General features: G+C 36.6%; 1 protein-coding gene and 1 long non-coding RNA gene across 2 annotated transcripts; one reads left to right on the forward strand and one right to left on the reverse strand.

Annotated features, from left to right (window-relative positions):
- The first annotated feature begins 6585 nt into the window (after positions 1 to 6585).
- On the forward strand, positions 6586 to 9353 carry LOC147286500 (expansin-B3-like). Its single transcript, XM_086241179.1, has 4 exons — positions 6586 to 6870; positions 7250 to 7556; positions 8270 to 8399; positions 8782 to 9353. Exons 1-4 carry the CDS (start codon positions 6702 to 6704, stop codon positions 8977 to 8979), a joined length of 804 nt encoding a protein of 267 aa, XP_086097305.1. The 5' UTR covers positions 6586 to 6701; the 3' UTR covers positions 8980 to 9353.
- A 392-nt stretch (positions 9354 to 9745) lies between these two features.
- On the reverse strand, positions 9746 to 10693 carry LOC147286501 (uncharacterized). Its single transcript, XR_015122079.1, has 3 exons — positions 10581 to 10693; positions 10342 to 10448; positions 9746 to 9881 (listed from the first exon to the last, which is right to left on the reverse strand). It is a non-coding gene; the product is annotated as an uncharacterized LOC147286501 (long non-coding RNA).
- Between the last annotated feature and the right edge of the window lie 1342 nt (positions 10694 to 12035).

Below are 12035 nucleotides of genomic sequence, written 5' to 3' on the forward strand. Positions count from 1 at the left end.
TTGAAATCCCTCAGTTTTTAAAACCATTTCCCAATAAAATAATAAAATCTGAAGCCAAAAATCAAACTTTGAAAATCCAAATTCTCAACATATTGAAAATCAATGAAACTGTTCAACTGAAACCATCTTACTTAAAACCTTTGCTGTCAGAAACTCCTCACTTAAACTACTTAACAATTGAAAACACATACCAGTCAGTTACCCATATAATCTGTCATACATGCGCAGAGCCGAGAATCTGTTATACGCATGCAGAGCCATAAATTCTGTCATACATGCGCAGAGTCGAGAATTTGTCATACGCATGCAGAGCCATAATTTCTGTCTTACGTGCACGCAGAGCCAATCCCCAAAGGGTCAAGCATCACGACACACGGCCCAAAGCCTACGTGTGTGCCGCAATGGGTCCCAAAGACCTATTCAATCTGATAACCTAGAGGGTACTGAAAGGCGATTTAAAACTATTTTTCCCATAACCAAACATAATGTCTTTTTCCACCAATAAAGAACATTTTTATAACATTTCTAAAAATTTAAATCCTCAAAACAAATGCATAAACACAACTAATAAAACAGTCTTCAATAAATCACATTCAAAGACATAAAACAAATTAAATCTTCTGTCCATATACTAAAATATGAAATAACCCATACGTGTAAAAATAAGAAATTAGTTTCAACATCCAACAAGAAGAAATTTATTTGCGGTAGCATTTGTAATCCAAAATTTAATACCATTAATCAAATCCCAAAATTTACTTCAAAACGTTAAATATAAATTAATTTGTGATATTTCCATAAACTCTTAGAAAAAACCAAAAGTCTATTTTAAACTTCAATTTCTCAACTAAAATTTTTACATATCAAAAATAGATAACGAATTTCATAAATCATTTAAAGAAATAAGAGTCCACTCACAGTGAGAAAATCTAACTTCAATCCTCCGCCAGATCGTCACGAACCCCGGTCGTCTCGCCTAAGATGGAAGTGATTGGCGCCAGAAAACTGGTCGGAGAAGGGAGGAGAAGCCGGCGGTCAAGACTGCCCTTTCCGAGCTGGATTCGCGTGCAGAGGTGGTTGGGCTGGCTGGAGGAGGCGTCGGGGAAGATGGTCGGTGTCGGCGAGATGGGTGGTGCAGTGCCTCGGGTTGGTGGACGTCGGTCGGCGCTGCTGATGCTAGGTGGCTGCGCACAGGGAAAAGGCAGAGAGAGCGAGTGAGCTCAGGGGGGGTGGTCGGCGGCTGGGGGTGTTCGCCGGAGGTCGAGGCCAGCAAGGGTGGCCGGCGATGGGAAGTGGGGGTGGCTGGGTGGTGCCGGTGTGCAAGGGTGAGGAGACACCGAGAGAAAGGGGGTGCGGGGAGAGAGAAATAAAGGGAGAGAGAGGGCGAGAGTGTTCTAGAAAAAGAGAGAGAAACCCCTTAAAAATCAGGTTTTGAATTTTTTTAAAACCCAATTTGTCAATTTTACAAAATTGCCCCTCGCTTCAAACACCCATATCTCTCAAACCGTAACTCGAAACGACGCGTGCTACATGTCTATGAAATCGTGGGTTCGAAACCTATCTAACGGACCCAAAGTCAAAATCGAAAGCCCACTAGTTTTAAAAGTCAACTTTGGGTCAATCAAAAAAAAAAAAATATTTAAATCAAAACCCTTTTTATTTTCCAAATAAATCTCAAAATCTTTAAAATACAATTTCACATCTAAAAAATATCTCTTAAAAACATAGTTAAATAAAAAATTTAAATTTCCAGTGAAAATTTGGGTCGGGTCGTTACATTTAGGTTGTCCACAAAAACTGGAATAATTGATAAACTTTCACGTCAACGAGCATATGAATTTTAATGAACAAATTGTGGCTTCAAAATGTTAACGTTGTCGCTGTGATTCAGATCTTCTACTTGACAAAAAATAATTTTGGATTTTTATTATTGGGGTTTCGAATCCAAGCTGTTAATAAAGAATTAAAGAATTGATAAATTGTCACTTCAGCATATGAGTTTTAAATGAACAAATTATGGGCAAAGCAACATTTTTTTCTTGGTTTTGAATTCAACTCATTCCCAAAGCATATGAGGATAAAATGTACGTCACCTTAGGCTTCCATGTTAACATTTTAGTGCCTATATTTAAATCCTCTGCTTGGCACAAATATCCTATTCTTTTCCTTGGTTTAAATTAGTGGATATTTAATATTACTTCACCCATTAGATTGCATGCATATTGGCTAGAAATTCAATGGAGGCCATAACACCATCATCTATAGAAACAGTACTTGATGTACCATTTAACAATAAGAAACGGTGAGATTGCTATGTGCATGTGTGTAATTTGTTCCAACATTCTTGTTAAGTTTTTATGGTGGTGTTAGAATGTGTATGATTCATAATTTGATTAGAGGTCTATCCACTAGCCTGTCTCCACTTATGATTGAGAATAGATAAGGTACAAATTGAACACGAGACAACATTAATTTGCCTCCTTGGGCCACACATTAATTATAACCAATAATTCATAACTTTAGGCCACGATTTCTCAAGTACATGTTTCTGGTGCTCCATTGATTTAGGGAATTATGTTGAGAATTAGTCCCACGATGGATGGGATTAGGAAAAAAGCTAGATTTTTAAGATTAAAGTGGCCGAAATACACAAGACAGCATAATATATACATTCTATATGTTAGAACTAATTTTTAAGGAATAATATATTAATTTGCCTTTTTAAGGAATGCTTGCTACTTTTATTTTTCTCTTTCCCATTACACAATGTAGTTGTATGATCAATTTTCTAGATCACTCATAAAGATCATGATATGATCTCTACCAAAAAAAAAATTAAACTAAATTGAAAATCGTTTAATCATCAAACTGCTATCAACTAAATAGATAATCAATATAACTATTACAAAAAATATTTATTTATATGATGACATGTAAATGACTAAACAATTTCTAATTCAATTGATATTTAAATAGATTATCTTTAGAGGATAATCTAGAAAATAAAAGTTTTCGTTCATAAGACTACACTACAAAATAGGTAGGAAAAGAGATAGAATGATCAAGGTAGAAAGAAGAATGTAGCTAGCATTTTTCTTGTATTTTTTTTTTTTACTATTTATGTATAATATATACATTAATGCATTATTGTTTAAAAAATTAACTTGGGGAGCCATAAGAGTGGCTTTATCACTAGATGAATAAAGTGTGTAATATGATATCAGAACCACTAATCATAAGTTTTTTATAAATAAGAACAATATATACCAACTAGTTATTGGTTTAGTTATATTTTTTTTCCCAATGTTGAAAGAGGTCTCTCCCCTCCTTCAAATCATAAAATAATAATAATAATAATAGTAATGACCGCATATATGAACTCCAAAATAGTTAGGCACAAATATCCTATTCTTTTCGTTGGTTTAAATGAGTGGATATTTAATATTACTTCACCCATTAGATTGCATGCATATTGGCTAGAAATTCAGTGGAGGCCAATCAGGCCATAACAGCATTATCTATGGAAAACAGTACTTGATGTACCATTTAACAATAAGAAATGGTGAGATTGCTATGTGCATGTGTGTAATTTGTTCAAACTTTCTTGTTAAGTTTTTATGGTGGTGTTAGAATGTGTATGATTCATAATTTGATTTGAGGTCTATCCACTAGCGTGTCTCCATTTATGAGAATAGATAAGGTACAAATTGAACACGAGACAACATTAACTTGCCTCCTTGGGCCACACATTAATTATAACCAATAATTCATAACTTTAGGCCACGATTTCTCAAGTACATGCATGTTTCTGGTGCTCCATTGATTTAGGGAATTATGTTAAGAATTTGTCCCACGATGGATGGGATTAGGGAAAAAGCTAGATTTTTTAAGATTACAGAGGCCGAAATATAAAACACAGCATAATATATATATAGAAAAATTTTCAAGTAAGGATGTTTTTACTTTAAGAAATGCAAGAACATACAAAGACCGAAATATAAAACACAGCATAATATATATATAGGAAAATTTTCAAGTAAGGATGTCCTTACTTTAAGAAAAGTAAGAATATCCTCTTTAGACCTACAATTCGATGATTAGTATCGTCTATATTTTAGAATATCATTCAAATATCACTCTTGAAAAAAATCAGTCAGATCGGAAACTGTTTAGCCAGTTTATTATATAAAACATTATTTCAATTTTATCTGACAGACTGTATTTGTTTGCACAATTTTAGATGACCAAACAATTACATTTTTGGCTGATTTTTTACAGGAGTGGCCCTTGAGGAAGGACCTAAAATATGAACAGTTCTGATTATGTAAATAACACTGCCTAGTGATACCGAGAGAAGATGTTCTTACTTTTCTTAACGTAAGGACATTCTTACTTGAACGAGACTGATATATATATTCTATATGTTACAATTAATTTTTTTTTACTTATATATGTATAATGTGTTAATTGGAAATGGATTCTCTATTGTCTTTGTAAGGAATGCTAGCTACTTTTATTTTTCTCTTTCTCATCACACAGTGTAGTTGTATGATCGGAACATTTCATTTTCTAGATTACTTATAAAGATCATGATCTCTGCAAAAAACTAAATTGAAAATCATTTAATTATCTGACTATTATCGAATAATTATAAAATAAATATAACCATTACAAAAAATATTATTGATATGATAACATGTAAATGACTAAACGATTTCTAATTCAATTGATATTTAAATAGATTATCTTTAAAAGGTAATCTAAAAAATAAATGGTTTTGTTCATATTGACTACACTGCGAAGTAGGTAGGAGAAGAGATATAATGATTAAAGTAGAAAGAAGAATGTAGCTAGCTAGCATTTCTCTTGTTTTTTTTTTTTTTTTACTATTTCTGTATAATATATACATTAATGCAATGTTTTAAAAAATTAACTCGGGGAGCCATAAGAGTGGCTTTGTGAATAAAGTGTATAATAAAAAAATAAATATTAATCGGGTCTCTCTAGTTTAAAATTTCAGAATCAATATTTAATACGATATTAGAACCACTACTCATAAGTTATTCTAAATAAGGACAATATAAACCAACTAGCTATTGGTCTAGTGACCAATAATCGATATTTATCTTCTCAATGTTGGAAGAGGTCTGAAGTACGACTCCCCTCCTTCAAATCAGAAAATAATAATTATTAACAATAATGATCACATATGATATATGAACTCTCAAGATAGTTAGGCATTTCTCAATTATCATTTGGTCTAGTGGATGGAAAATCTGTCTCTTTAATTTTTATCAGAGTAGATAACTAATTAAAATCTCATGTACGCCATGTAATTAATAAAAAAAAAAAAAGATAGGTTGGCATATCTCATTATGATGAAGAGGGTTTCCAAGAAAGAGTTAATATTCTTTCTACACCAAGCAATTTCACTGAAATCATGATCTTATTGGATGACAGTCCTCAAGTCTCTTTTGGATGGAAAGAAGGACCTGATTTTTAATTTTATTTTCTGGTCTAGAGGAGACGATTATACAATTAGCTATAAAATGTTTCCATAAGAAGTACCTATAAAAGATACGGTTATTTTTTTTTTTGGTCGAAGAAATGATACGGTTAGTTAATTATGAAGTAAAGGCTAAAATAATCCACATATAAATAAACTTGTAGGCTTAGTAGACGCAAAGCGTGTACGTGCAAATATATGTAGGTTCATTCGTAAAAAATAAATTGTTCTGATCATTAGACTATACTATAAAAAAAAAAAAAAATAATAATAATAATAAAAAATGACAAATGAATAAATAGATTGAAAAATGTAAGCTAGTGTTTCTCTTTTTATATAACGATTGACAAATACTCCTTTCTTAAAAGTAGTACAGATTTTTACCAACAAAAAAAAAGAGTAGTACAAATTAACTATAATTACGTAGAAAGATAGAAAGTGGAGTATGTAGAATGAGGGTGAGTGAATTAGAAGCCGAGTAATGTACAAGTATATAGTAACTGTTATTTTTAATATAGTGATAGTTGAGAAACATAATGTAATAATTGTGAATTTATTACTCTTTATGTAAAATTCACCAAACAAGTCAACAAAACCGGCCAGCAAATCCCATATCCATGTGCAGACATCAGACATGTTTCAGTAATTTCCCGAATGCAAATTATGCAACTACGACCCAAACTCAATGGTCCATTGTTCACAACTTCACATTGTATGCCTAAAACGGCGTCGTACGTGGGCCATGCCTATAGTTGCCCCTGCCAAGTGCCAACATTATTTTTCAACAGTGCCCCTCACGTGCATCTTTAACGGTACCAAGATCCGATTCCCTCAAAATGACCATAACACCCTCCTTCCCTCCGCTCCCAGTGCCCAAGCGACACGTAATGGCAAACGGTCAGGCGGAATTAACGCCTTAACCGCCGATGGGGCCCAGATGCCAGTGGCATGTCGCGCAAATAATACCACAACCCATGGCTCACGTGGTCACAACGAAATTATTGAACCCTTTCCTGTGGAGCTTGTGCAATTTATAAAGGGGAACGGATAAACAGCACCAATATATAGAGCAAAAGCAAAGCAAAACAGTCTCTAACACTAAGTAACTGTCGGCGCCAGAGCTTTGTGCTTGCCAAACCAGACCAGTTTCGTACCGGTGGCGCCGCCGAGCAGACCCACTTAAGCTCAGCTGACAATGCAGCTCCTCCGCCGTGGCTCTGGGCTTTTGCTGGTCCTCAATTGTTCGCTGCTGCTTCTGCTTGTGTCTGCAGCTCCACTTCAGCACCGGGTGGTGGCTAACCCCCACAGCTGGCTCCCAGCCACCGCCACGTGGTATGGCAGCCCCGAAGGCGACGGCAGCGACGGTAACCTCCCCACCCACAAACCCCATTTGCTTAATTATTTAGACCTGTTAATTGATTTTGAGTTTAAAGTTTTAATTTTTACGTATCTATATACTTGGTTTAATAGAGACTAATTTTATCATTTTTACCATATTATTAATTAATTTTGGGTTTGATGATTTAATTTTTAAGCATATTTAGGTGTATAACAATTTTGGTCCTACATGTGTAATAAAATTTGACTCATTTATTCGTAAATCTCACTTCCATTAAAAAAAATAGTACAAATGTAGTACCAAATATAATACAAATAGTTTTATATCGTACAATTACCATCTTTTTAAGCTTAATTAATTACAGAAATTCACATGTAATTAAGTTTCCCATGTTGTACTTGTAGGTGGGGCATGTGGGTACGGGTCGTTGGTGGACGTGAAGCCGCTTCGGGCTCGAGTGGGTGCGGTGAGCCCGGTGCTGTTCAAGAACGGCGAGGGGTGCGGGGCGTGCTACAAGGTCAAGTGTACGGACAGGAGCATATGCTCGAGGCGAGCCGTCACCATTATCGTCACGGACGAGTGCCCTGGTGGCTACTGCTCCGGCGGCCGGACCCACTTCGACCTCAGCGGCGCAGCCTTTGGCCGCATGGCTATAGCCGGTGAACATGGCCAGCTCAGAAACCGAGGCGAGCTCTCGGTCCTTTACCGACGGTACGTATTGTCGTTTTGCTTTACATGTTTTACTGTGTGTGCGCGCTATGTGCCTCTGGACCTCTGCTCTCTTCTTCTTGCTTTTACTAACGGTCCCTGTTTTGTCTTCTAATTATTTTTTGGCGCTTTTTCCTTATATGTTTGTTAATTAATGATTTTTTTATTTTCCTTTTGAGTTTTTTTTTTTTTTTTTCCTTTTTCCAAAAACAACCTCTCAGTGAGTGAACACAGAACACCCTCTCATTTTCTATTTAACAGTTATGATTTTGAAGGCATAATTGAACTTACAACACAACCTCCTTACGAAAATATTTGTCGATTCAATAACAAATTATTTAATCCCATTTCACTCTTAACAAAACTGAAAAAGAATAATAATAATCTTTTAAAACCCTTTCCCTTCTTCTAGCTGACCATGGCCAGTAGCTGTCGGTCGTTATTGACCACAAGTCTCTTTTTTTGTTTCTGGTTAATTTTTGAAGTTTTAAATAAAAACAATGAGAATGAAAACGAAATAGTAATTTCATTATTTTTGTTGGTGGGTATAGAGAGTAATTTTTTAGATTTAATTGACAATCAAACCAGATTTCACATTTGGCTAACTTGATTAATTTGATATACATTATCGATCGAACATGATATTAGAGCTACCAAACAGGGCATCCCTTCAAAATTTTGATTTGTTTGTATTAATTGATTTGAACCACATGCAGCACACCATGTAAATATCCGGGAAAGAAGGTGGCATTCCATGTGAATGAAGGTTCAACTAATTATTGGCTATCACTTCTAGTAGAGTATGAGGATGGAGATGGAGACGTTGGATCAATGCATATCAGACAAGTACGTATTCTTCTCCTCATTTTTAATTTCGATAAGTTGGGTTAGGATGAATTTGCTTATTTATTCTCTCTCTCTCTCTCTCTCTCTCTCTCTCTCTCTCTCTCTCTCTGAAGGAGGTAAAGCAGCTTTTCTTTGGAATCAAAAAAGTCCTAATGTAATTCCTCGTTGTCACATAAAAGCACTATGAGTCTAAACTCAAAAATGTAAAAAGCAATTGCATAAACGTGACCAAAAGGATTACACAAGCATCAAGGGAGTATAGTAAATACTTATTTTAAGAAAAAGCAAAGCAAATCAAATCAAATCATGTACTGTTTATTAGTGCATCATGCAATTAGCTAATGTGATTTATAAATATACCAATTAATTTATATGGCTGCAGGGTGGTTCTAGTGAGTGGATACAGATGAATCATGTATGGGGTGCAAACTGGTGCATTGTAGGGGGACCTTTGAAAGGGCCATTCTCAGTGAAGCTAACAACACTATCCACAGCCAGAAGTCTCTCTGCCAGAGATGTGATTCCAAGCAATTGGTCTCCAAAAGCCACTTACACTTCTCGCCTAAATTTCTTATCCTAGTCTCTAGTGGTTTCAGCACATTCATTGGGGCCTTTGACAAACAGGTCGAGATATAAAAGCACTTTTTTTAAGCACTATCTATGCCAAAAAAAGAGCTTGTCCCCATGACACAAAAGTAGCCGTTGACGGGTTGGTGGGTTTGTTTGTATTTTTTAAGAGAAAAGTAGCCGTTGGATTGCACTAATGGCATCCAATGCTCTTTCATTTCTTTTTTTTTTTTTTCTCATGTTGTTTTTTTTTTTTTCCTGCTTTGCATTGTGCAACTGGTTGTGTAGATGTGTACCGATGTAGCCCTCTCCAAAAGGAGAGAGAGCGTGTATTCTTGCTATTTAATGCCATGTAAGATTGTGGGCCCAGTGGGTTTTTAATGAATATGGACCGTTTTTTTTTTGGCTAGTAATGAATTTGGACCGTTGATTGCACTAATGTTGTCATTCTAGGCAGTAGGCACAAGTATTTCCATAAGTTAAGCTGAATACTTAGAAGCCCCGCAACCAAAAGAAATTTAAAGATTAATCGAACACCGGTGTTGTGTTAGTCAAAAATCTCCGGTGCATAAATTAGTACGAATGAAAGCCTTTTTTAGTGAGTGTTCTCAGTTAAGGATCATGTACCTTTTACATGGAGTTCTTGTTAGCAATTTATAGGGCTTGTTTGTAACGCCCGATCCTAGGGCCCAAAAATACACTGAAACTTTGTCCTATAAACCTCTTTTCAAAGAATGAGCCATGCACTTAATAAAATAAATAAATACGTTAAATAAATCAGAGTGTGAGCCCAAAACATTTATGTAAAATTCATTGTATAAAATCAATTAAATCAAATTAAAATAGGTCTCACTGCCTCGTCTTCTCCTCACTGCCTCCTCAGTCTGCTTAACCTGCAAAACACCAATAACTACACTGCACCATATCCATGGGACACCGAGTCATTCAAACAAATAACCCGGTAAGCTCACTAGAGCTTGTATGAGTGAAATAACAAAATAATTATCCTCAATAAAATCCTCAACTTCCATGCATAATAATAATTCACAATAATATCCATAAATATTCAATCACATAATAATTTCATCACCAATCATCCAAGCATCAAAATAAATCATAAATCCTCGTATTCAAATCAAATCCCGTCAATATATAATAATCATCATTCTAGCAAATCAATTGCCTAAACGTCAACTATTAACCTCAATCTCAAATCATTCCCGTCTTAAATAATAACCTCAATGCATAATCATCCTTAATTCCATCCTCAAGATTCAAGCTTACACTTTACTAAGTCCTAGCCAAAACCAAATCCTAGCAAACATAAGCACACAAGCACACAAAACAACAAAACAAACTATCTAATTTCACTCACTGTTTAACCACGTAAAATGCCAAAAATGCCCTTCTTGGCTCCTTTGCTCGGATCTCCAATCCGACAGCATAACGACATCGGGAATGAGATTTCCCGAGCCCGTGTACCTGTTAAGACTAGACAATCAATAAATACAATTTAGAAACAAAATTGGGCCACTGAACGACCGAAATGGGCGGCCGCCACCACACACGGTGGTTGCCCTACCCCAAATAACACACAAATTCACAGAAACTCACCCAAAGCGTCACTGTACAATGAAATTGACTTATGGGACTTCCGAAGAGGCAGAAACGTAACAAATAACCACCAACTCGCCGCCACACAAGGCGGAGCTACAGTGACCGTGGCTGCAAATTAGGGAAATTGGATTCGAATCACAAATGGCTCAAACTCAAACAAAGTGCACAGACATGAAGAGTATGTCGAGAGGATGAAGAATGATACCTCACTCGACGAAAAACACTGCCAGATTCGCTGGAAAAGCCGTCGAAGCAGCCGCAACATAATGGCGTCGAATTGCCGTCGTGGAGCGTCACCGGCGTGAGGGAAGAGCATGGGAAGACTCGCCGTGGCCTGGGGAAAAGAACCCAGGGGGTCCGGCGCCGCAACTCCGTCGGAAAACGCAGATCGCCGGCGAAAACATCTTCTCTGTCTTCGCGTCGATTCGTCGTGATGGTGGCTCAGGTGGGTGATCGGCGGCAAGGGGAAGGAAGAGGGGAGGACGGCGAGCACGGTGGACCAAACACCCAGCCCAGCCGCCGCCGGACGCGTCGCCATGCGCCGGCGACAGGGGCGGCGAAGGTGAGGGGCGAGAGAAAGACAAACGCGTGGGGAGAGAGAGAGAGAGAGAGAGAGAGAGAGAGAGAGAGAGAGAGAGAGAGAGAGAGAGAGAGAGAGAGAGAGAGAAATGAGGAGAAAGAGAGAGAGGAAATCTAATTTTTGGGTATTTAAAACCCCCTTTCGTAAAAATTACAAGTTTGCCACTCACTTCATATGTCCATATCTTTCGAACCGTAACTCCAATTGATGCGTGCCGCGTGTCTACAAACTCGTGGACTCGAGACCTTTCCAACGTGCCCAAAGTCAAAGACGAAAGTCCATTAGTCTTAAAAGTCAACTTTTGGGTCAAGCCCAGTTTAAAACAAAAATTAAAAATTAACCCAAAACCTTTTTAAATTCCAAATAAATTCCAAAATCCTTAAAATAAATTCGCAAAATATTTAAAATAACTCCTTGAAAAATACAGGGTCGTACACTGTTCGCGATTTAACTCGGAGGAACCGTTGTTACCACGTGGCAGATTTGGGTGGGGTAGGATATGACGCCCCTGAGATTGGCAACGTCACAGCGGCACCAATTCTAAGGATTTCGAGAATATAATACTCATCTCTCGAGCATTATATTCCCAAGCACCTTGAGTTAAACCCTTTATTGTAATATTGGGTTGGATCATAGTGTGAAATTTGCAACGAAAGATTTTTCTGGAAATACCTAAAATATATAAATATAAAATAAACCAACACGTGAAGGTTATTTGTTCTATACATATAACCTATATGCAAAATTAACAATATTAAAACAGAAAAGCCAAGATATCCAACCTATGCCTTGATTTGAAAATGAGAGGTGAGGGGTTTATATAGGTGTTGAGGAGGTGGAGCGGTGCGATGTGATTGGTTGAAGCTTGCTTG

The sequence above is a fragment of the Dryas octopetala genome, chromosome 4, assembly GCF_963921425.1.
Source record: "Dryas octopetala chromosome 4, drDryOcto1.1, whole genome shotgun sequence".
In the NCBI taxonomy this organism is placed as follows: Eukaryota; Viridiplantae; Streptophyta; class Magnoliopsida; order Rosales; family Rosaceae; genus Dryas; species Dryas octopetala.

Coding starts and splice junctions, on each gene's coding strand:
- LOC147286500 (XM_086241179.1), top strand. CDS start 6,702: ATGCAGCTCCTCCGCCGTGGCTCTGGGCTTTTGCTGGTCCTCAATTGT. Junction 7,557..8,269: donor CTCTCGGTCCTTTACCGACG/GTACGTATTGTC, acceptor AACCACATGCAG/CACACCATGTAAATATCCGG. Junction 8,400..8,781: donor GATCAATGCATATCAGACAA/GTACGTATTCTT, acceptor ATATGGCTGCAG/GGTGGTTCTAGTGAGTGGAT.